This window comes from Sarcophilus harrisii, chromosome 2 (assembly GCF_902635505.1).
Source record: "Sarcophilus harrisii chromosome 2, mSarHar1.11, whole genome shotgun sequence".
Taxonomy (NCBI): Eukaryota; Metazoa; Chordata; class Mammalia; order Dasyuromorphia; family Dasyuridae; genus Sarcophilus; species Sarcophilus harrisii.
This window is the reverse complement of record NC_045427.1, coordinates 475,084,427-475,110,294: the sequence shown is the minus strand read 5'-3', so window position 1 is coordinate 475,110,294 and position 25,868 is coordinate 475,084,427. Positions and strand designations below refer to the sequence as shown.

Below are 25,868 nucleotides of genomic sequence, written 5' to 3'. Positions count from 1 at the left end.
TCCAAGTCAGATAATGACATATTAAGGAGGCAGGGTAACATCCCTAAGGCTTCCACCCCTCCCCTGCCCCACCACCTCTCTGGGGAGTACCTCTACCACTTGTCCTTTCCTTTCATAGGACAGGAGGCTTCCCACTTAACATGGGGCCGATGCTGCTGAAATGCATTTAAAGCAATTGATTTTCTAGTGCTGGTATTTATTGACTACCGTGCAGAAGGGCTATCTTTCTATTCACATTGAACTTTTTTTTTTAATGTTTGTGGTCCTGATTTGGGGAGTTGAGCTTCTTGTAAATATTTATTTCAGTGGAGGCAAAAGGCAGGCTAAAGAAGTAGATCCTCCCATCCAAATCCAGAATCAAGGGAGGTAGCCACTGGCCCAATTTTCCTCCTTGGTTTCATTCAATTTCTCTTCTTTTTGAGGAACAAGTCAGATTTTGCTTGTGAAGATAGGGGGGTGGGGGGTGGGGATGGGGGAGAATGCTCTGTCTAAAGGTTTTGGAATGGTCTGAGAGCTATCTGGGTTGGGCCAGGCAGAATGATGCATGGAGGAAGTAGGTCAGAAAATTATGTGCTGTTTATTGCCAAAAATGATTTTTAAAAAAAAAAACCTGCTCATTAATAAAGGACCCTTACTATCTGATTTGAATTTCTGATTTGTCATCCAACTAACCAGTGATGTTGTACTTTCCTTTGGAGCCAGCAATAAGGGATCAGGGTTAACCCACCCTCATCATCAAAAAGACATTGAAAGATGCTTGCTTTCTCTTCTCAATTAAGTGATCAAACTATAGTTAGAGGAGTTTAGGGTTGAGAAGGCAGCGGACCTAACCTGGGGCGTGGTAAGAAATTAATGGAACACTCCAAAGCAAGCCTGGAAGAAAACACTGTACTCAAAACTCAGTCAGCTGAGGCACCACCAAAGAGTAGCTCACTCACTGTATTACTGAGCCTACAATCTATGGAAGAGAATTTTTCTTGCCGCTGCTAACAAAGGTACCACAGTAGAGGTGTAGTAAAGGCCAATATAGTCTAAAGATTGGTTATGTAAGGACTTAATAAAGATACACCTACTCACCTTATCCTCCAAAATCTTTGCTGATTCCTAGGGGAAAAGGCTTTTTATTTTCTGTTCATACTAAGGGAATACCCAAGGAGACTAGGATGAAATCTTGCAAGGAATAAAGCCTCCCACCTCTCCTTCCCATGATATCTTCCTAGGTTAATTAACATTCCAAACTGGCAATAGGCTTAAAAGCTGCAATGTGCTAGCCAGATCTTTGAACAGGCCAAATTTTAGTCCACTTTTCAGTCTGGCAAGCAGAATTTCAGGCTAGAAGTCCATCCATTATTGTAGAGTCCCATTTCTGATAGAAATGACTGCTGCTAGTTTATAGTTAGGACATCACTCTGGATCTCATGGGTTAGCTGGGTCTGGAGGTCACTCAATTTCTTCTTCAAACCAGACAAAGCAGAGAGGACAATGGTTTCAGGGCGAAGAGAGCCACAGGACTCCACGTTGTAGTAGAACCTGGAATGGGGACCAAAGAAAAGGCAGGCATTGTAAAGATGTAAGATCTTGACTTTGGGGGTTATCTCCTACCCTACTCTCTATCAGCTAACTCTTATAGTCAGGAGTCCTCCATAAGGAATAATATTAAGAAAAGAAAATCTCTAGTTATTTTTAAAACTTAAAAATCAAAGCATTTCCTATTATACATCAGTGTGGACTGAAAAACCTCCAAACAAATACATGCCATTTAAAATTTTTGAAGGGGAAAGGATCATAAAGTTATTACCTTCTAAATTTTGTTTAAGAAGGCAACTCATTGGGAATATGAATTAAGAGACATGGGAAGCAAGGGGCCATAATGCCCCAAATCTGCAAGAGTTCTGATTAGTGGTAATTCAGCTGAAACTTCCTACAGATTTAGGTTTGGGTCACTAGATGTTAACAAAATGAAAGATTTTTCTCTTTTGGTGCTTACTTACCCCATGCAAAGCTCTATATCCCTACTGCTACAACAGAAGCCACCAAAATGCAAGGTAATTAAGATTGGTCAATATTGTTAGAAGTAAAGCAAAGTGCCTAAAAGATCTTACCTCTCTGGTTTGCCATTGGGGTCATAGGGAGCCTGGGCTTCATCCTCATCAATCTCAGAATATTCACTCTTTGGCCTAAGATAATCAAAGACAATAACAATTTAAAATTCATTTAAGTGCTTTATGGGACAACTACTGAATATGCAAACACAGGGTCATAGGGACATTTTTCACAAATCCCAATGTTTAACACAGATTCTTTCCTTTGAGTCTAAATTATGTTAATTTGCTGAGCAAGTTTATTCTGTGTGGTATAGTAAACAGGTTTTGCTTACAAACGAATGTGGAATTCAAGGGCACTAGTGGTTTTCAATTGCTTTCAGGACCCCTCTACAACATTATTAAGACCTCAAAGAGTTTTTGTTTGCTTTAGAGCTATCAATATTTACTGTATTAGAAATTAAAACGTCATGGTGTTATGAAAATAGCTTAATTTTGCAGATCTTCTAAAAGGGTCTTGGAGACTCCCAGGGTTTTTGGATCATGTTTTGAGGGACTGCTGAAGTAGACAAAAATACACACCTAGAAAATACACAGAATGGCTTGGAAATATGATAAGTAGAAATTAGAAGACCCTATGTGAGCCTTTTTGGTTGTTATATCTGACATCTAAATAGGAAGTGAGCCAAAAAGGATCAGAATAGATCTCAGAGTCCATATTCCCTTTTCCTTGTAAACATTTCACTTGTACTGAGAAGCAGAACATACCACTCTTCAGGCTTTGGGTAGACTGTATGTCTCAAGGCATTGTCTGGGTCATACTCAAAGGCCACTCCAGCTGTAGGGTTCCATTTGGCGTGTTCCTTGCCAATGCCCTTTTTAGCATAGGCACGTAGTCTCAGCTCCTGGCCTTTCCGGAGTTTGACAATAAGGATGTCTAAAAAGACAAGAAAGGCAATTGGAGATAAGTCTTCCAGATGTTGGATCAGATTTGCAGCATAAAAAGCTGAAAGCAAGTTTACCCTGAAAGCAGCAATAAGAAGTTCTGTTTGTTCTCTTTCCATTTACCATTCTATGACATGCAAGAACAGGTATTTGAACTCTTATACAAGACACTTACCATCCTGTTCCACATAATCATTGGGGTCATTGTCTCTACTCCGGGATGTCACCTGAAAGGAACCCAAGGCAGAGATTAGCTGCTCTTCTCTTATTTTGGGCTTATTAAATGAGGTAAAGCTTTAATTGGTTAAGTGATGACTACAGAAAGTTAAGCCAAGGGTGTTATGATAGGAAAAGCTAGAAGAATGTACCCGTGGTTAGTGGCCTATGTTATAACAATCCCAGTCTAAATTTGCTGGCACTTTAAAGGGCTCTCCTTGGTCAGACATGGTACACTCAGACCAAGAATTAGTACTTATACAATCCCTGCCTGGCAATAAAAAGGATCTGTGGTCAGAAACTCAATTATCACCTAGGTGAAAAGGTAATGCTTGGAATTACAATGTTATAAGGAATGAAGAATTATCACAACTTCTGAGTGGGAGCTTATATGGTGGAAGAAGTCTTTGTAAGGGAGGAGGCCACTAGATACAGACCGGAATGACGCGGGGGGTATTAGAAATGAGATCTCGAGATGTGACATGGCGAGTCTGGTCTTCATTGCAACGGACATCGAGCGTAAACTCTACTGAGCACTCAGGACAAAATTCTTCACATGTACAGTCCTAGGAGAGGACAAAAAATAGAAATAAGTGGAGCAAAAGAACTAAGTCTGGATTATGCATTCTATATCCAACACAAATTCCCTTAATTTTCTAAATTTATAAAATAGTATAATTATAGAATCTCAAAAACATTTTTGTGGACAGCATCAATCTGATGTTATTCTCTTGGGCTGATAGTCTATGCCTTAAAAATGATAAATATATAGGAAAGACAATTCTTCCCCCTCAACATTACCACGTCCCCACTCCTTTATCCCACAAGTATAGGCATCATCATAAATATACAAGAAGCTCTGACAATATTCCAAGACAGAACTCTAAATGTTTATTTTCCCATAAAAACAATGTTGTAAATGGGAACTAGGTCCCATGGTACTATTTCACTGCTGCTATATGTTCAAAAAAGCTTTTCTAGGCTTGCCTGTATATCCAACCATCATTTATTTATTCCCTATTGGAAAAGCTAATTCTTTTTCTAACCAAATAATTGATCACAACTTATATATAAACTCCAGCCAGTCTATAAGTCCAACAGGCAATTGCTAAATACAGAAAATCTAAATTGGAAAATTTTATTAAGAGTCCTAATCTTACATAGATACATATATTACTCCCCTATTGGTAACTTTCACATTTCATTTAACCTGAAAATCAAGATTAAAAGGATGCTCTAGAAGAAAAGTTTTTAAAATCAGAACTGGTATAGAGGAGTATTTAATTTATGTTAGCATAACTTCTCTGTCAATACTGTTTTCCCTCATAATTTGTCCCGTACCCATTCCTTTATCATTACAGAGAGATGTCTTCCCATATATACAGCCAACTTCACAAACACAAACTTATCTCTTCCTAAAAGGATCAACAAGGTAGGATGTTACTACCAGTTCCCTTTTCACATCCATTTTGGAACTAAAGAATATAAGGTGATTGAGGGGAGATGGGCATAGTAAAATGATAAAGATTGAGAATTACTAAAATGTAAAACTGGACAACTAAATGCAATCTACCAGCTTGAAAGTATGTCATCCAGGAAAATAACTCTCTGGTAATCAAACTGAATAGGTTATAATCTTACCCTGGAGTACTGCAGCTTGTCTACAATGTCATCACTTGTAAGAGGGATTAATCCTAAAAAAACAAAGCAGTATTTCAAGTCAAAAACTTCAAAAGTCGGGTGGCTTGCACTCATATCTTTCTAAAATTGGCAACTCTTCTTTCCAACTCTTGGTGAACTTAACACTTACCAAGCCTGTGGGCAATGAACTCATCATGCAGCACTGAAGAGTTGGCATCAATTTGGACCCAGTCTATGGCTAAAGACAAAAAACAAAAAGAAATGCAACTGAGTCACAAAGGTCACATTGAAGGGCCAGGCAATAAAGCAGGTAGTAGCTAGGCCCTTGTTGATCCTTCAAGGAGGAAGAGCAAAGCTTGCTCATTATATCAATATATACCATACTGTTATTTGCAAGCTAGGAAGCACTGAAATGAATTGGAAGCTGCCTTTTTTTCAAAGCTCTCTATAATCTATCCTCAAGCTATGCAAAAAGGTTATTCAAACCTCTCAAATGTACTCTCTTTACTCTACTAGAAGTGATCTTCCTACTGTGACTTTTATAATTCATGCTTGATATGTCTTTGTTTTATTTAGCTCATATTAAAAGATCCAGCTGGTCTCCACTTATAATGACCTTCTTTATCCAAACCATATTTCACTTAATGCTGCATCACGAATTTTTGTACTTTTTAAGTCAATATGTTAACAAGCACTTATTAAGTGCCTATTATAGGCCAGACATTAAACTAAGCACTATAAGCTTAACTGTAAAATAAATATGCATATTAAATGTTAAAAGTTTAAAGGAAGAGGTTAGACCGTGAAAGAACAAGATTTGGTTAGCAGGAAAGAGAGGGTAAAGACTGTAGATTATCCCACTGCACAGTCACAGGTCATTAAAGCTGGGAAGAAACTTTAAAAATTTTCTAGTTCAACTCCATTTCATTTTTTTTATTCTCCACTTAATAAAGCATAGAATGTTCAGAGTAGGACAGAAAAAGAGGATAATACATATAGCTTTTTCTTTTTAAAAATATAATAAATTCAATATATAACTTTCAAAGTTATCCCAAACCAGTCTGAGAGACTGACTTTAACAAAGTTTCTTCTGACACTTCCAATCAGATCCCGGGCTTGCCACTGCAATCCTTCTGTTTTACCAGCTCTCAACCACATTAAAATCCGTGTTGGTTATTGTGCTCTATTCTCATCTCCCTCGCCCAAGTTCAAAAGTCCCTTCCAGTTTCTGAGTCTAAGACATGTTAGCTGACAATTACATAGCAATTGTAGGTTTACAGAGCACTTTACATAGACTGTATTTTTAGCCTTCCACATGTATAAGGAATCATGCTACCAAATAAATCTTGTAACAGATGATGCTCTCAAGGAGCTTAAAACCAAAAGCGAGCGGAGCAGAGACGGAAGTCCTCCAAGAGCCCGCGGGAAAGGGCTTTGATGAGAATGAGGTAACTTTCAGCTGGAGGGGGGGGGAGGGGAGATCGCAGCCGGATCGCGGAAGAGAAAGCGGAGGGGGGAGGGGAGGAACGCCTCTTAGGCGAGTAACGCCGCCAACAAGCAGGCAGAGGGCGGCGGGATAAGTACGAGGATGACAAACGGTTCAGTTGGGTAATAAGGGAAGCGACGCCCTCAGTGCCCGCTTGTTCCCCGGCTCCGCACCACTTCCACGGCGCCGTGACTCTCGGTGACTCAATGTCACCGCTCTGCGCCTCAGTTTACACAGCTGCAAAATGGGAGTCAATCATACAGCCACCGCCTCCCCAGGGTTATCAGCGAGACCGCGCGCTGCACCCTGAAACCTTAGGGAGACGCGGGAAGCCGTCTGTTACTGAATGAACGCGGGGCTGCCCTGTTACCATGGCAGCGAGGCGGGAGGCTTACCTATGATGGGCACCTCGGCGATGAAGACTCTGCGGATAGAATTGGCCACTCTGAGGGGAGGAGGGAGCAACAGGTTAACGAGATAAGGCCCGTTCCGCTCCTCCCGCGTCCCCGCCCCCCCAGGGCGTCCTAACCCAAGCCCTTTCCCCAGAGATCTCTAAGCACGGAAGACGCCCCCACGCTCTCGTGGGCCTCTCCGGGGCCCCAAGCTGCCGGCTCCTTACGCCAGGTCCGTGTTCTCGATGATGAACTTGACGTTCTCGTCCGTGAGCTCGGTGATCCGCACCGTGGGCTGGTTGGCGTAAGGCATCGCGACCGAAAACGGCCCCCGGCCTCCACGTTTGCCTCAGACTCCGGCGCTCACCTAAACAACTGAGCGCCGCCATTGACGTCACCGGACGCCAGCTAGAGCGGCTCCGCTCCATCTTCCCGCGCGCCCCGCGTAGAGCCCAGAGCGCCCCCTCACTCTAGGAGGAGTAAATACACACGACCCAGACAATGGGACTACCCAGCTGGGGAGTCTCCGAGGGAATTTTACGGGTCTGGTCCGACTCCCTCGTTGCATTGATGGAGAAACTGAATCTCAGAGAAGGGCAGTGTCCACGGTCGCGCAGCTAGTAAGCGGCAGTTAGCATTTAATGTGTAAGGGTGGGTGTTGAAAACTATCTGTATATATTTTTAAAATAAAAAGCTATTAAAATTTTTGATATTACCTTTTTCTTGAGGGTTCCATTCCAGAGACGTAAATGGCAGTTAGGATTTGAAGCCAAGTCTTTTTTTTTTTTTTTTTAATTTTAAAGCTTTTAACTTTCAAAATAAATGCACGGATAATTGTCAACACTAACCCTTGCATAGCCTTGTATTCCAAATTTTCCCCTCCTTCTCCCCACCCTCCCACCCCTAGATGGTAAGCAATCCAATATATGTTAAACATGTTAAAATGTTAAATCCAATGTGTAAACATTTATACAATTCTCTCGCTGCATAAGAAAAATCAGATCAAAAAGGAAAGTAAATGAGTAAGAAAACAGAATGCAAGTGAGCAACCACAAAAAGAGTGAGAATGCTATGCTGTGATACATACTCAGTTCCCACAGCCCTCTCTCTGGGTGTAGATGGTTCTCTTTCTCACTGAACAATTGGAACTGGTTTGAATCATCTCATTGTTGAAGAGAGGCATGTCCATCATGTTGCCGTGTATAATGATCTCCTGGTTCTGCTCATTTCGCTCAGCATCAGTTCATGCAAGTCTCTCCAAGCCTCTCTGTATTCATCCTGCTGGTCATTTCTTTTTTCTTTTTATTTATTATTATTTTTTAATTTAATAGCCTTTTATTTACAGATTATATGTATGGGTAACTTTACAGCAATTTTTCCCCTCTTTCCCCCGACCCCCTCTGCTGGTCATTTCTTACAGAACAATAGTATTCCATAGCATTCATATACCACAATTTTTTATTATTCAGCCATTCTCCAATTGATGGGCATCCACTCAGTTTCCAGCTTCTAGCCACTACAAACAGGGCTGCCACAAATATTTTGGCACATACTGGTCCCTTTCCCTTCTTTAGTATCTCCTTGGGGTATAAGCCCAGTAGAAACACTGCTGGGTCAAAGGATATGTACAGTTTGATAACTTTTTGGGCATAATTCCAGATTGCTCTCCAGAATGGTTTGGATCCGTTCACAATTTCACCAACAATGCATCAGTGTCCCAGTTTTCCCACATCCCCTCCAACATTCCTTATTATCCTTCCCTGTCTGTCATTCTAGTCAATCTGACAGGTGTGTAGTGGTATCTCAGAGTTGTCTTAATTTGAATTTCTCTGATTCAAATCTTTTCATATGCCTAGAAATAGTTTTGATTTATTTGTCTGAGAATTGTCTGTTCATATCCTTTGACCGTTTATTAAATGGATAATGGCTTGATTTCTTATAGAGTCAATTCTCTATATATTTTGGAAATAAGGCTTGTATCAGAACCTTTGACTGTAAAAATGTTTTTCCAGTTTATTGCTTCCCTTCTAATCTTGTCTGCATTAGTTTTGTTTGTACAAAAACTTTTCAATTTGATATAATCAACATTTTCTATTTTGTGATCAATAATGATCTCTAGTCCATCTTTGGTCACAAATTCCTTCCTCCATCACAGGTCTGAGAGGCAAACTATCCTCTGTTCTTCTAATTTATTTATAATCTCATTCTTTATGCCTAGATCATGAGCCCATTTTGATCTTATCTTGGTGTACGGTGTTAAATGTGGGTCAATGCCTAGTTTCTGCCATACTAATTTCCAATTTTCCCAGCAGTTTTTGTCAAATAGTCTATTCTTATCCCAAAAGTTGGCATCTTTGGGTTTGTCAAACACTAGATTGCCATAGTTATTGACTATTTTGTCCTGTGAACCTAACTTATTCCACTAGCCCATTTTTTAGCAATACCAAATGGTTTTGGTGACTGCTACTTTATAATACAGTTTTAGATCAGGTGCAGCTAGGCTACTTTCATTTGATTTTTTTTTTTTTTTTCATTAGTTCCCTTGAAATTCTTGACCTTTTGTTCTTCCAGATGAATTCCATTGTTAATTTTTCTAGGTCATTAAAATAGTTTCTTGGGAGTCTGATTGGTACAGCACTAAATAAATAGACTAGTTTAAGTAGTATTGTCATCTTTACTATATATTCACTTGACCTATCCAAGAGCACTTAACATTTTTCTAATTGTTTAGATCTGACTTCATGTGGAAAGTGTTCTGTAGTTTTGCTCATATAGTTCTTGTTGGTCTATTGTTGTTTTTTTAAACTACATGACAAATAATGGAAATATATTTGAAAGGGAATGTTTAAGCTATATTAACTTGCTTCCTGTCTTGGAGAGAAGTGAGGTAAGCAAGGAAGGAAAATTTGGAACTCAAAATATTGCAAAAATTAATGTTGGAAACTAATTTTATGTGTATTTGAAAAAAATTACTATTGAGAAAATGAAAAATATATATATAAGAAGGAAGAGAAATATTGGAGGTAAGAAAGTGAAGATATTGGATACTAGACATTTCCTCTTTAAGATGTCTAATAGGCAGTTGGAAATGAAACTGGAGAGGATAGGGCTAAACAATAAAATCTGAGTGTCATCTGCATAGGGATAATTGAAACAAACCATGATAGTTAATGAAATCAAGTGAAATGCTAAAGGAGAACCCTATGAAACACCTTTAGTGGTGGTGACATTTGGAAGATCCAGGAACGACTAAGGATAGGTAAGAGAACCAGAAAAGTGGTGTCATGAAAACCCAGGAGATTAGGAGTCTGCAGAGAAATGAAGCACAGAGAACTGAAAAAAGGTCATTGGATTTAACATTTTAGAAGTCACCAGTAACTTTGCAGAAATTAGTTTTTAGTTGAATGAGTAGGAAGCCAGGTTAAGAGGCAAATAAGAAAAGGAATAAACATATTATAGAAGACCTTTTCAAGGACTTTAGACACAGAAATAGGATGACTGCCATCCATCAAATAAGTTTTGAGAATGGAGATATGGGCATGCTTATAGGCAAAAGGGGAACGGTCAGTAGAAAGGGAACAATTGAATGTTAGTAAAAATAAGTGTAACAGGGTACAAAATGCTAGGGAAAATGGGATACAATGTGGTCATTGCTGTTTGTAGTGGGGTTTACCTTAGCAAGGATGACTACTTCATGTGAAACAAAGAGTGGCAAAAGGCATTTGAATGTCAATAAGGAAGAGAAGGGGGAGTTCTTTGAGAATGGCTTCAATTTTTTCAGTAATTTATGAAACAAAGTTCTCAAATGAGAGAGTAAGGTTTATGGAAAGACAAAAATGGAAAAGCCACTGTGTAGAGTGGGATAGTGAATAGTGGGAGGTGTAAAAGGATTATCACACTGCTGTAAGGATCAGTTTTGAATATGTAACATAAACTTGTAATGGTTTCATGATTTTCTCCAGCATGTTTGTTTAGCATGTGAATAGGAGCAAAAGCAGTGGATGGTGGAAGTAATTCAAGGACAAGGTATAGTAGGGGAAATGGATAAGAGGATAAGGGTGCAAGAGACTTGAGAGACAGCAAAGAATTGAATTGATTCGCCAAGGAGTCCAGATAGCAAGGGCAAGAGTATATAGCAAGTGTGGAGGTCATGACCTGAGAAAGAAGTAAACACGATAGAGGATTGGAGGTCACTATGAGGATAAAGAAAATTAGATTAGAGTTGCAAGACAGAGATAGAATGACAACAAATTATGACCATATAAAGGAATTTTATTTAGTTTTGAACATGGATGTGTAGCTGAGGGGAGAGGAATTAGGTGCTTAATAATGTTTTTGATTGATACTTACCTGGCAGAATTTCCTTATTCTCCTCAAATTATTGTCCAGCCTTTTCTGTAAAATCATTGGTGATGAAGGACTCATAATCTTTCATAGCAGCCTATTCAATTTCTAAACAGCTCTAATTTTTGTTTGTCCTTATACTCCACTAATATCTGCCTTTTTAACTTTCATTCAGTGTCCTCCTAGTTCTAAGATTCAGGCAGAGATCCTTGACCAGTTAGTTCTATAGCTCAATTCAAATGTCATCTCCTCTTAGAAGCCATCTGATTTCTCCAGTCTTGGCAACCTTTTGAGGGGCACTAGCTTGCCTTTCTAATGAATTCAATCTGCATCATTTTGTGTTACATTATATGCTTATATATATATTATTACATACATGAATCTTACTGCACAGCTAGGTTGTGAACTTCATATGGGAAGGGATCAGGTCTTATCCAAACTAGCTATCTTTTCCCAAGTGATCTGCACACAGATTAATGAATATTTGAATTAGGAACCATGAAGAAGCTGGGTTCCCAGTGATGATTGCAGTACCAAACATGTATAACTTGATCCATTGGTCAATCCCTCCAGGTTATTGGGAGCTCTAAAATGTCCCATAGGCAGAAAGAACTTTCTTCCCATACAGTCTTTTGTTACAAACCTGATTTTATTGTTTCAACCAACAGTTTCATATTTGTTGTTGTTTCTGCTCTGCACACGGCCCCGGGGTGGGTCCATGTGGTTCATATACATATAATATAGTCTTTTTTTTTTTTTTTTTTTTTTTGCTGAGGCAATTGGGGTTAAGTGACTTGCCCAGGATCACACAGCTAGCTAGGAAGTGTTAAGTGTCTGAGATCAAATTTGAACTCAGGTCCTCCTGACTTCAGGGCTGGTGCTCTCTCCACTGCACCCCCTAGCTGCCCCTTATATAATATAGGCTTAATCTGTTTTTAATCTTTAATGTTGGGGAAGGTGGTACTGTCAATAATGAGTCCAGAAGAGCATCAGAGATAATGTCCATAGATACATAGGTAGTAAACATATGAAGTAGGTTTTTCTGACTCCAAATTCAACACTGTACATGATACCACACTAAAAGGACAATTAAAGAGAATACAGTTTTACATATAGGTTCATTAAGCTTTCAGTGTTGGAAGGAACCTTAAAAATCATCTTTTCCAACCCCCTCACTTTATATATAGACACAACAGGCCCAAAGTAGGAAAGTAACTTGTCAAATGTCACAGTTTGAGACTGAGGTGTCATAAGTCACATACATAGCATTGCCCAGTTGACAGTTGAAAATATGAATCTGGAGTTAACAACCTGGTCATTATTCTCAAAATCAATAGTTGGGAGTGGATTAGTTTGCTGACAGAGTCCTGAGACAAAAAAGAACCTTGGTGAATGTTCACATGTAGAAGACAGAAGGAAGAGATAAGGGAGAAGAAGAAAATAAATTAGTGGGGAAAGGGAAACCAGTATAGTGAATGTTATGGAAGAGTTATGCTGGGAATTTTAAGATGAAAGTAGTATTACATATCACCAGTCTTATATTGCAAAAACCAAAGTGAATGAGTATTGAAAAAAGTCACCAAATATGGTGATTATCATTAATAAGAGCTGACATGTTATGGTTACAATGTGTGCTACATTAATTATCTCATTTGATCCTTAATAATCCCATGCAGAAAGCTGGGAAATTTATCATCTCCATTTTAGAGATGAGAGACAGTGAGCAAGTAGAGAAGCCAGAGTTAAAATCTACATCTTCTCACTCTGAGAACAGTCCTCTTTGCATTATATCCTGTTGCCTCTTCTGTGAACACTTTTCTGACCCTAAAGAAAACTGTTTCAGTAATGAAGGAAACCACATTACAAAAAAAGTTAATGAGAGGCAAGAAAGGACATAGTGAATGCAGAATATTCATTCAAGAAGTTTGGTTGTAAAAGAGGAGAAACAAAACAGTAACTGGAGTGAAAGTAAAGGAGGTTTGGATTTTTTATTTTTATATTTAATGAAATGTGTACATGTTTGTAGGCAGAAGAAAAGGAATCAGTGGAGTACAAAGGGGTACAAATAACAGATGTTATTTGACAGAACAAAATCTTATAAGCTATGGGAATAAATAGAACCAAGAGCATGGTCCTACCCTTCTACTCTTTGTTCCACCCTTCTGCTTTTCTAAGGACATTAACAAATGGAGTTAATCCAAAGAAATAATTTTTATTATCATCTTTAAATAATCTAAGTTCTCTAACAATTCCATAACAGAATGTAGGTATAAAGCTTCCCAAGGAACATGCCTAGAATCATATGCAAGGCCTAGATGGGCACAATCATCTGCTAGACACTTGAATCAAAGATGATGTTCTCCCTCTCCCTCTCCATGGGTATTCTAGAAAGACCTTAACCAGAAAAGCAGAGATACTTTCAATGTAAGACTACCTCAAAGAAGAGTATGTGTGATAGACATGAACTATGTTATCCTTTCGATGGCAATGTAATAGTAACCACTAACAGCAGAACCATAGTGGAGCTCAGTTATCAAATTATAGCCCTAAGAAGTTCTTAGGAGAGGATTAAGACATATATTCTTGGGGCCCAAAGTGTCGTGGGATGGCAAAAGTAAGGTACTCAGTGGCTAGCTGGGGGAAGGTTTAATTTTTCAAAAACACAGTTGCTACACAGAGGTATGAGGCTGTTGAAGACAAGAGGTCTGATGTGGCATTAGGAACTGAAGAACCGACCCAGTTTCTGGTCAGGAATAGTCAGCAAAGCAACCAGCACATAGATGGTTCATCACACAGAATGATGTTTGGGACAAATTCTTACTTGTTCTGAATTAATACCTTACATTGGTACAGCACTTTGTTTTTCAAAAAGCTGTTAATGCACTTTCATTTTCTTCTGGGCACTCAGGCTCACTTCCTTCCTCCTCATCGACGCTGATTTAGGCCTGTCAAGTTCTTGAGCTGATGAAGACAAATCAAAGAAAACAGAATGGAAAGGTAGGGCTTGGTCTTGACGACAAATCAGGTAATGGCCAGTGGGAATAACAGAAGTTGGAGAAGGTGCAGTGATACAATACAATACTTAATAAGATAATGTATAAAAAGCATTGTGTAAACCTTAAAGTTTCATATACATGCTAGTTATTATACAATACAGTATTGATTCCAGGTTCTGATATTTTCCCCAGGGTCATGGGAAGAATGAAATGATAGGATAACTGCAACTAAGGGGGCATATGAGGTTAAATTAGTATTAGCTTTTTTTTTTTTTTTTTTTTTACTTTTCACTTCAATAATGACAATTACTTAAATTATAAAGCATGAAAGGTTTAAGGCTACTGCAAACTCAAGTCATCCCCAGTACTACTTACCGTCACAGCTGCTCCCATCATTCCTTGGACAAGTGCTTCTCCAGTAGATTTGACCTAGGAAAAACAAAATAAAAGCTTTCAAGGGCTCTATTAAGTAATTAAAGATAAAGCAGGTATTTAAAAAAAAAAAGTATGTGTAGCACAGATGATGAAGTCTGTGCACTAGAACAGATCTCAAATTCAAATAGAAATGTATCTCTGTGGGCTGGATATACCTAAAAAATGAGAAATTAACAATATCTATGTTTTATTATATATTTATTTTACTAAATATTTCCTAACTACAGGTCATTTGGCTTAGGTCAAACTAGGGACTATTGTAGATTGAGTGTTTTATACTTCTATACTAAAAAAAAACTAAGCAGAGGTGGAATGATTCATTGGAGCAACGCTAACATATAGCTACTAATGTATTGTGCTGGGGCAGATGAGGTTAGATTCTTTGTTAAGTCTCTAAGTGTCACCCATTTTGAGCATGAGAGAAGGAAGTGTCCTAATGGAAAGTTGCAGGTGACATTTTTATTCACCAAATTTTAAAACATTATTGATGGGAAGACTAGGATAGAATAAGTATCATGCTATTCCAACAAAATTAATTTCAGATAACCTGTTTGGCTGTATGTCCCATGTTCATGGCATCACTGATCCTGTTTTCAAGGAAGCGCCAAGTGTCTTCAAAGTCAGGAGATGAGTCCTGCATCATCACTAGTTCTGTAGTGTTATAGATGCCAGCAAGCACTGCTCGACGTGTGTACCAGTTAATCTGCATCAGAAGCCAAGAAAACAAATCAGAATTGGTGTGAGCCCCGAGAAAGAACAAGCTTGAGTCAAAGCCAGACATGATCCAAGAGCCTAATACTGATTCTCCAGAGTTAGAAGTAGTCGTCAGCCACTTGTAACTATGCAAGGAAGCAGCCTGTCCTGGTAAACCTCCTTTTAAAGCACCACCTCAGCTGCTTAGTGTTTTATTCCTTTAATTTCTTTCCTTTCCAATTTCATCTTCCTACCAACTCAGTCGGTGGTGTATTCCCACATGGAGGAAGCTTATTAAAGCAGTTTATTACAACTATGGTGGGAGCCTTTCTCTGCTTCCCTACCCAGATTCCACAAAATACCATCATTTATTAATTGTTTTAATGAGTTTTATAAGTTACTTCTTTTATTTCCTGCCAAAAAGATGATGCTTTTTAACAAGGCAGATTCTTTGTTGGAGGCTGCTTTAAATGAGTTTATTGATCTCTCAGTGGAGAAAGAAATGGGCCAGGGGAATGGAGTTTCTTTTTAAAGAGATGAGTGTCTCAATGGTATTCTTTTTTGAAAGTGATGTTAATGAAATCAGTCTGCGTTCAAAAAAAAAAAAAAAAAAAACCAAGCAAAATAGAATACCCAGAGATTTTGCTGCAGGATTTAAATCTTGAGAGGTTCCTGGGAAATGGTTATAAAAAAGCAGTATTAAATAAAAACAATCTCTTGTGTTTTGTATTATTACTGTAGGTAAGAAAAAATGGTTCTACAACTTTGGTTTTGTGGCCAAGACATTGAATTTTGAAGAAAAAGTTAAAGCCTATAGTTAGCTCTGTGAGATAATTGAAGAACATGCCACTGTCTTTCTTCATTGTCTCAATTTGTCTTGTTTTTCTAAGAGGATGATACTATAGGTCCCATGAAGGAGGTTTATGACTATAGAATTTTCAGAAGGTTCTATAAGAAATCTTCATTTTAAGTTTTGGAGTTAATGGGATTTAAAATCAGAACAACATATTTCTATGTTCTATGACTCCCTAAGTTTCTTGGGATATCAGATCACCCCACAATTGTTCTAGGCATAACTGGGCAGGACTTGTAGGAGGCACTTACGTCAGTGGACTGATCTCCTGCATAGTGCCACATGTCATCCACCATGCTGGTGAGGAGGTTTAGGCTGGCTGGGATGTTATGAGGGAGCACAAGTATGCTGAGAGCCTAAAAAGGAAATAATATAGAAACAAATACAACATAATCCCATAATGTGATGGTGACATGCATAGTTAATAGGAAACAGTTTACTTTGTAGTTTCAACTCACACATACAAAAACAAAAAAAAAGCAACATGAGAACTGAGACCTTTCTTCATTGGCTGATAGTCCAATTAGCATGAAGCCTTGACAATCCACAAATATGAATTCTGTTTGCCTGAGTTATTCATCAGTTTCCTTGGCAACAAGCAAGGAAAACCAGTGCTTGATTCACAGTGTAGTAGCCAGGCTTAGCAATGGTAGCAGTATAATTTTATTCAGGAGATCAGTAGCTTCCCCTTTTTCCATTCTCAATATGGACACTCCAGGACACTCTTTATAACCTTTCACCAAACATAATGCTGTAGCCTTCTAATTGGCCTTCCTACCATTAAAAACATTCCAGATTAACTTTCCTTTAAATTACAGCTTTAACTATATCCTATCCCTGCTAAAAAATAGAAAACATCTTCAATGGTTTATCATCTATAAGGTCAAAGCCTAAACATAAATTCCTAATGCCACTGAATATGGCATTCAATACCATCTATGGCCTCAACCTATTTTTTTATTATTAGCCCCCACAATTATTCTCTATTATCATATCCTATACTCAAGAAAAACTGGACACTGAAACTTTCCAATTTTTTTTTTTTTTTTTTTTTTTTACTTCCATGTTCTTGCTGATGCCTTTCCTCAACCCAGAGCCTCCTCTTAGGCCAAAACATAAAGTAACTTATGAAGTGTCCTATGTTAGGGATGCAGCAGTAAAACCACTTCTTTTTACAACACCCTTCATGGACACCTAACACCTTAGGGTAAGCAAGGCTTACTTAGGCTGGTAGGCCTCGGCCTATCCTATGACAAACCCAGGGCCATTCATATTGCCTGACTATCCCATCTCCCAAAAAAGGGGATAATGGCCTAGATTAACAGCCACTCTACAGTATTTAATATTTGTAGGGTTGAGTCCTGACTCTGTCACACTTAATATGTATTACTAGGCTTTTTGTTTGGTGTGAAGATTAATGAGTTAACTTGGGTACAGTACTCAGGGCTGAGTTGGTGCTAAGTCATCATCACTGTTAGTATTGTCATTAATAATGATTGGGACTACATATGAATTTTGTACCCGAGGCCAATGTTCAACATATGGGATCAGCATTCTCAGTCTGGTTTCCACTGCATCCCTCAGGAACTGGTCTGTCTTCCTCTTCCTGGGAGAGGGAAAAGAAAACAGCGTATCTATGTGTCAGAGTAGAGAGCTTAGAGCAACTCTCAGTCCTAAAATAGGAAGTGGCTCTTTCTGGCTCATGGCTTTAATCAGGCCAAAGCTATCTGCACTCAGGCCATCAGAGCGACTGGTCAATTGGGGACTTTTTGTCTCAAAGAGCTGGACCAGGATCTTATTTTTCTCCCTGATCTGCTGAAAGCCTTGTTCTTAGGGATAGGCTGGGAGATCTGGGCCCTTGCAAATGTGTCCCTATATTCTTCAGTGTTAATACCACAGGATACTCACTCTGCCTGACCCAACTGCACAAGTTTTTGCTCCTTTTCCATCACACGGTTGAGTTTAGCATTGCACTGTGTCACAAAATGCAGGATCAGTTCACTGCCATCATTTCCAAACATGCCAGCTGCTGCACTAGAGAGACCCAGGGTCTGTGAAAAGAAGAAGAGAAATAATGGAATCTCTGAGATGATAGCACATTTCAATAGTGTTTTGAGGCAAGTAGTGAAAGTGTTATTCATATTATTTGGCTGAGTCTCATAGAAATTTAGAATCTTTCCCATGATCACACAGCTATTAAGTACTAGAACCAAAATTTCAACTCAGAAGTTGACTCTAAGTTAAGTGCTTGTGACACTTTACCACAATAAAGAGAGACAAGGACCTCTAGGTATACATGGAAGAAGGGAATAAGATAGTAAGAAAAGGAATACCTTATTTTATATTTTCCCTTTTTTGGAGAAAAGATTTAAGAATCCCCAAGACGCTCAGCAGTTTCAACTTTCTACTAACTTTTAAGTTATTCATAGATTCCCTAAATAGATATATACCTGAGCTCCTTCTGCAATGGCTTCTGAGGTCCACCCATGAGCAGGCACAAACTCCAAAGCTGCAGTCAGGATCCGATGTTGCAGCTGCTCCTCGCTTTCATGGTCCTCATCTTCCTCACCACCCTGATCTGTGTACCTGAAACCCAAATGTTACATTTCTTTATTGGGTTGAGAAGCACATCTATCTTATTTTCCTTTGTGCCAGTGTCATAGCTGTTTCAATGCCAACAGGATTAAAAAAGATCTTTATTCTCTTCTCCCACTGTTACTAAAAAGCAAAAGCATCTAGCATATACCAAAGTTGTTACTGAATAAACAAAAGGATCTACTTTATCAAGATCTGTCCCTTGGTCACTACACAGATAAACCACAACTTTTTTCAGTAGTGAAACCAATAAAAAATACTATTGCTCCAGGAGATTAGAAATCAGATGATTGGTGCTTACCTGGGATTTGAGCGAAAAGATTCTGGATTGGGCTCTTCTGTTCCCTGTGATTCAGAGTGCTGTTGAGAGGAAGCGGGTGGGGGCTGGTACTTTTGTTCATCTGAAGATTTCAATGCCAAAGCTGAAGCATGGAAGGCCCGTGGCATCGGAGACAGCTGACATCTGGTCACTGAAATAGGAGGTAGAATGGCCAGTCATAGACATCTTCATAAAATACTCGAGATCAAAGGTGGTACAAAAGATCTCAAGATATAAAATGAGATTAGCAGGAAACACAACCATATTTTAGGGGTCTAGGATGAAGACTTCAGGCATTGAATAATCTTGACAGTGTGGAACAGTAGAACACTGACTTAGAACCCCATTTGAGTTTTGGCCGTACTACTTTGTGGCTAGATGACTGTGGGTGTCACTTAACATTTCTGAATCCAGTTTCTTTATCTGTCAAATGAAGATAATGATCTATCGTGTGTGTTACAAAGAACATTATCATATATGTGGAAGTACTTGGAAAAACTGTTAAGTTTTATTATTATTATCATCATGAAGAGTAAGCTAGATTACAGGCCCTACTTTACTTCTGCCCATTTTGAGATAATGAGCAAATCATTAATTCCTCTATATCTATTTCATAATCTGTAAAATGGGGATGTTAATGGCTGTCCTACCTCACAAGACTGACAATCAAATGAAATCATGGATCTGTGTTCTCTAAAGAAAACAAAATTCTATATGATAAGCTATTCTTATTTTTATTTTAAGATATTTTATTCATAAGATGGCAGACTGCTAAGACTAGAAGGTACAATAAAGTTTATTTAATGTGATGAAGGTAAGGTCCCCAGAAATAGAAATTATCTGACCAAAATCACAGAAGCAGCATGTGGCAAAGTCCAGATTTGAATCCAATTCTCTGGAGTCCAAGTTTAGGGCTTTTCCTACTATTCTATACTTCCTATAAGTGCTTCCGTAAAATAGGTAATTTAACGGCAGCTAGGGGAGCCATAGTGCATAGAGTGATCCTAGAGTCAGGAAGGAAGACTCATCTTTCTGAATTCTAATCTGGCTTCAGACACTTACTAGCAGTGTGACTAGCAGTGACGGCAAGTCACTTAAGTCATTTTGTCTCTGCTTCTTTCTCTATAAAATGAGAAAGAGAAAAAAAATTTCAAACCACTCCAGTATTTTTGCCAAGGAAATCTCAATAGGGTCACAAAGATCTGGACATGACTGAACAACAACAAAGAATAAGAATCAAGTTTAAAATTTTAATAAAGAGCTTAAATTTTAAATAAAAATATATTTATCAAAATAAATATTTTAATGGACAGGTAACAGTTACAAGAGTTGGTTAAAAAAAAAATTTACTTGTTCAATTAATCTTTAGTTAATTAGTTCTTCTTTTTTTTGGAGAGGCAAGTGGGGTTAAGTTACTTGCCCAGAGTCACATATCTAGTAAATGTTGAGTATCTGGAGTTAAGGCTGGAGTTGAACTCAGGTCCTCTTAACTCCGGGGCTGGTATTCTATCCACTATGCCATCTTAGCTGCCCCCTTTGTACAAGAAATAATCATTTAAAATTATAGGATACTGTTACTATGGAGTAGAGAACAGATTTTCTGTCCTAATGTTCTATTTGAATTGACAAAAGAGAACCTGACATTAAAGACAATGCATTTCATTCATTTATTCAACATGAATATGTTGAATATGGATCTGTTATGTGCAGGCTAAATATAATGAAGCATATTAAAAAACCAAGAAATCATGCATCCTGTCTTTGAGTTTATATTTCAGCTGATTATATTCTAACTTCCAGATTCTAGCCTGCTTCAACATCAAAACAGTGATTTAAAAACAAATAGAAAAAGAACACCACCAGAAATCTTTTGGAAGAAAAAACATCTGAATCACAAAATTATTAGAATCAGATAATGCTAAATGAAAAAAGCATGTATTTATTTCAAAATATTAGAGTTAAGAATATTCCCAGATGAATAAAATTTGAGATCTCTCTTGAGTCCTCTTTCAAAATATCACATATCCTAAAGAATCTATTAAATAAACTTGAGTATAATGTTACAAAAGACAAATTACAGGAGGAGCCCTCAAAAACATGAGAAAGGAACAATGGTAATAGAAATGATTCCACAAAGTGCTAGAATGTTCATGTTATTTAAAAAAAAAAAAAGGCAGATAAGGAGGGGAAGAAGAAAGAATGTCTGATTTTAAATCATGAGGTATGGATTGAATTTTAGAACTACCATTTATTAGCTGTGTTGGCCTGAAGGCAGAAAGACTCATCTACCTGACTTCAAGTCCTACCTTAGCCACTTCCTGGCTATGTGACTCTGGGCAAATCATTTAACCCTGTTTACTTTAGTTTCATCGTCTATAAAAAGAGATGAAGAAGATATAGCAAACTACTCTTTGCCAAAAAAGTCCTAAAAGGAATCATGAAGAGTCAAAACATGACTGAAATGACTGTTAACAAGTTACTTTCTTAATTTGGGTTTTAAAATCTTATCTGTAAAATAGTAAGCAACAGTCTGGTGAAAAGAGCTATAGATTTAGGGCCAGGGGATCTGGGTTTGAATTCTAGATCTTTCAATGTTTCAATATTTCTGTGATTTTGGATAAGATATTTGCCCTTAATATTTCTAGTAAAAATATTCATTTTCCTAATTTGAAAAACGATAGAGTTAGACATGTGATTTTTAAGATTCTTTCTAGCTTTAGTTCCTATGAAGTCTATTCATAATAGTGTTTGTACTTCTCTACTTAACAGCTTTGGTTGTAAGAATCAAATGAGACTACATTTGAAAACATTTTATGATTTTTCCTCTGCAAAAGTCCTACTTCGATACCTTTAAGACCATGTATAGTTTTTATATATATTTTGAGAAGTCTCAGTGGAAAGATTTATCACCAATAGGCTGGTTACTTGGTGATGAATTCTATGGCTATAACAAAGAAATAAAAATGTCAAATTATTTTGTTACACAGTTCTACACATTTCCCTTCACTTTTGTTCTGATGGTGACAGCAATAGGATAACATAAACCTTATTTAAACAAGCTATTGATGCCATTATGGATGGAGGGATATCCTTGGAGTCAGAACAACCCTAGGTTCAGTTCCTACCTCTGTCACATATTAGCTGTGTAACTATGAGTAATAACCTGTCAGTGCTCCAGACAAATCTCTCAATGCATCTCTCAAAGCCTACATAGTGAAAGTAGATGTTTCACAGGGAATTCCCTAAACCAAAATCACAGGTCTAAATTTAAAAAGTAAAAAACTAAGCCCTCCAAATGGGAAATTAATAAAAGAACAGAAATGAATAGATATTACCATTTTCTGAGGAAATTTAACTCTTCTAAATCTATCACTAGTACAGGAGGGCTAAAAACACCTTGAAACTATCTCCTTGGCAAGTAAAAAGAAATAGATGTAAGCCAAAGGTAACATCATTTTATAATAGTCATTTATAAAACCTTCTAGAGGGGAGTCATGGAAGATTATGATTGTTATTGCCTTATAAAAAGCATTAAGAAAAAATGGAAGAAAAAATAAAAAATTAATTAAAAAATTTAAAAAAAAAGCTTGTTGAGATCCAGTTAAGTCAGATCATCCCAGGGACTTTTAAAACTAGAAGGTCAATGAACAGATAAAAAATGAAAAATATTTCTCAAGGCTTTTATAACACATGTTCTCTACCAATAACAAAGTAAGCACATTTAAATATAAAGTCCCAGATGTGCTTTGTGAAGTATAAATGGTAATCAGGTAAACAAGGAAGAACAGCTAGAGCAAACTAATTATATGCTAAAGAGTATGGCAAGGACCAACACATTTTCAGGGATTATGAAGATATATGAAGAGGGAAGTAGTAAACATTTAGAAAAAATAGCAGTGAGCAGACTGATTGAGAAAGTATAACCACCAACCCATTTTTAACTATACATAGTGTTTATGGGAAAACTACGCACACACACACACACTCTGAAAGCATCCTTACAGGTATGAGAAAGAAACAGGCTTTTGCAAAGGATAGTTTATGGAAGTCTAAAGTTTTAGTCACAAACTGAAAAGTACAAAAAACTTAATAACAACTTGCTTATTGTTTATTGACTAAAAAAAGATATAATTTGGTAGGGCAAAATATTTAAGAACTGCTAGAGACTGAAGTACAACCAAGAAAATATGCATAATGACTGCCACAGTGTAAAAAGAAATAACAAAATGAAATTGAATGTTACCAAACACCTTTGTTTATCTCTGCCATTCCCCATGAGGAGTTCAGAAAAGGAACCTTACTCCTTTCATTGGAAAGGTTAATAATTATGGGTATGGAATATTGTAAAAAATTATATTGATAGGCTGGTTATTTTTGTTGAACTGGTTTTTCCTGCCCCCCCTTAAGACCTTTGTTACAAAGGAAGGAAGGCTTGATGGGGGGGAAGGTGTATATTTGTAAATGAATGTAACATAAAAACAAAAGGAATCATTAAAAAATCTACTTCAACATCATATAACATTCCTTTAAAAATGTAACTATTTGACAACCCTCTGTTATCATGAAGCATAAAAACAGGGAGGAATATGTTCATCAAAGTTATTTGCCACCATCATGGAGGACATCCAGAAAAGAGTCTAAAAGGAAGATTTGTTATATAGAGGGGTTTTCTATATCCTATTTGTAGATAATTTTATGCTAACTGCATTAAGTTTTGGACATTGCAGAACATTTTAAATAAGATCCAGGGTCATATAAAAGTGTTCAAACCAAGTCGGAAAACCCAAAAAGATGAAGGATGCCTTTTGTCCAGTTTATAAGAAGTTGAATGGTTAGCATATAGACCTCTTTCATCAATATTAAGATCCTGGAAAGAAAATTTTGTTCTTCAGCCATTTCTGACTCCTACTGGTCCACCATTCAAGTTTTTCTTGGCAAAGATACTGGAATGGTTTGCCACCTTCTCCAGCTCAGTTTATAGATGAGGAAACAGGCAATCAGCGTGAAGTGATTTGTCCAGGGTTAAACACAAGTAGTAAATGTTTTGAGCACAGATTAGAATTCAAGAAAACAAGTCTTCCTGATTTAGGACCCCACTCTAGCCTTTGTACTAACTAGTTACTTTGGAAAGACAACAGATGGGAAGTGAAGAGGGAAGAAATTGGTTTTAAAATCCTAACTTCAATTAAGGCTGTTTTTACTAGGAATATTTTTCTGAGGTAAATAATGGATTTTAAGTTTAAGAATTAAAATTCCAATCCCAAAGAGATCATAAAGAAGGGAAAGGGACCTGTATGTGCACGAATGTTTGTGGCAGCCCTCTTTATAGTGGCCAGAAACGGGAAACTGAGTGGATGCCCATCAGTTGGAGAATGGCTGAATAAATTGTGGTATATGAATATTATGGAATATTATTGTTCTGTAAGAAATGACCAGCAGGATGATTTCAGAAAGGCCTGGAGAGACTTAAACATGAACTGATGCTAGATTAAATGAGCAGGACCAGGAGATCATTATATACTTCAACAACAATACTATATGATGACCAGTTCTGATGGTCCTGGCCATCCTCAGCAAGGAGATCAACCAAATCATTTCCAATGGAGCAGTAATGAACTGAACCAGCTACGCCCAGAGAAAGAACTCTGGGAGATGACTAAAAACCATTACATTGAATTCCCAATCCCTATATTTATGCACACCTGCATCTTTGATTTCCTTCACAAGCTAATTGTACAATATTTCAGTGTCTGATTCTTTTTATACAGCAAAATAACGGTTTGGTCACGTATACTTATTGTGTATCTAAGTTATATTTTAATGTATTTAACATCTACTGGTCATCCTGCCATCTGGGGGAGGGGGTGGGGGGGTAAGAGGTAAAAAATTGGAACAAGAGGTTTGGCAATTGTTAAAACTGTAAAGTTACCCATGTTTATATCCTGCAAATAAAAGGCTATTAAATAAAATTTAAAAAAAGAATTAAAATTCCAGTGGAATGGCAGTAAATAGTGATTGTAAAGAGCATGAAGTACATTATCAACAACTATGTAAGCCCATAAAGGCCATCACTGAGGAAAAGTAGGATAGAAGTAGAAGGTGGGGTGATTGAGTAACGGGAATGTTGATTACTAGGGGAAGCCCATATGCTCCATATAGAGACATAGCATCTTTTGCGAGATGAAGGGGACTAGAGAGAAGCCTTCCGGAGGAGAACATGGACAGGAGCGTAGAGGGCTTGTCATGTGCATCTTGGTCTTAAACAGAAGCAGGAATCTAAGCCCAGCTAAGCACACTGGCAGGAACTTGTCCAAAGGTAGGCTGGCTGAATCAAGAAATCAGGCCAGGGTTTAGGCCGGATCTGGGAGTCAGGGCCACCGGCCAGGAGCTGGGGACCAAGATACCGGGTCTTAGTCCGAAGAAAGGTTCAAGGCGGAGTGGAAGTTCACGTTTGGGTCAGAGCATGCAATAGTAGGGGCCAGAGTTTGGGTAGGAGGTCAAGGCCAAGTGTTGGCCCGTGAATCAAGCCCGAGAAATCCAGACTCAGACCCGTAGGAGGGCGGCCAAAACGCAAGGCGAGGCCTCCGTCCCCCGGGGGTCCGGTCTGGCCCAGACCCTAGAGTGCCCTTCACTTCACCTTGTCAGCAGCCCAAAGCCGGTTCCCCTCTGCCAGTCACGCGGTTCCCTCCTATCTTCCCACCCCCAACCCCGGTTTCTCCCAGGACCCGGGGCTCCCGGCCCCACCAGGCCCGCCGCCTCACCGGGCCGGCATTGCAGCCTCAGGAACCTCCAGCCTGTCCGACGGAGGAACCCAGACACCGCCGCCGCCATCTTGGAAGTGGGCAGTGACCCGTGAGGCGTCCCCACGTGACTCCACCTCATACAAAAGTGTGTGCGCGCGCGCGCGCGCG

The 25,868-nt window shown here is 38.3% G+C and overlaps 2 protein-coding genes across 2 annotated transcripts; both read right to left on the bottom strand.

The window, feature by feature from the left end:
- Nucleotides 1–175: 175 nt before the first annotated feature.
- POLR2C (RNA polymerase II subunit C) lies at nucleotides 176–7,135 on the bottom strand. The gene is made up of 9 exons (XM_003757279.4): nucleotides 6,950–7,135; nucleotides 6,726–6,775; nucleotides 5,014–5,082; nucleotides 4,845–4,897; nucleotides 3,641–3,769; nucleotides 3,163–3,214; nucleotides 2,811–2,979; nucleotides 2,103–2,177; nucleotides 176–1,530 (listed from the first exon to the last, which is right to left on the bottom strand). Exons 1-9 carry the CDS (start codon nucleotides 7,033–7,035, stop codon nucleotides 1,386–1,388), a joined length of 828 nt encoding a protein of 275 aa, XP_003757327.1. The 5' UTR covers nucleotides 7,036–7,135; the 3' UTR covers nucleotides 176–1,385.
- Nucleotides 7,136–13,024: 5,889 nt separating this feature from the next.
- On the bottom strand, nucleotides 13,025–25,830 carry COQ9 (coenzyme Q9). The gene is made up of 9 exons (XM_003757277.4): nucleotides 25,719–25,830; nucleotides 18,940–19,108; nucleotides 18,494–18,629; nucleotides 17,952–18,094; nucleotides 17,565–17,649; nucleotides 16,295–16,399; nucleotides 15,045–15,200; nucleotides 14,438–14,491; nucleotides 13,025–14,027 (listed from the first exon to the last, which is right to left on the bottom strand). Exons 1-9 carry the CDS (start codon nucleotides 25,786–25,788, stop codon nucleotides 13,992–13,994), a joined length of 954 nt encoding a protein of 317 aa, XP_003757325.1. The 5' UTR covers nucleotides 25,789–25,830; the 3' UTR covers nucleotides 13,025–13,991.
- Nucleotides 25,831–25,868: the final 38 nt, after the last annotated feature.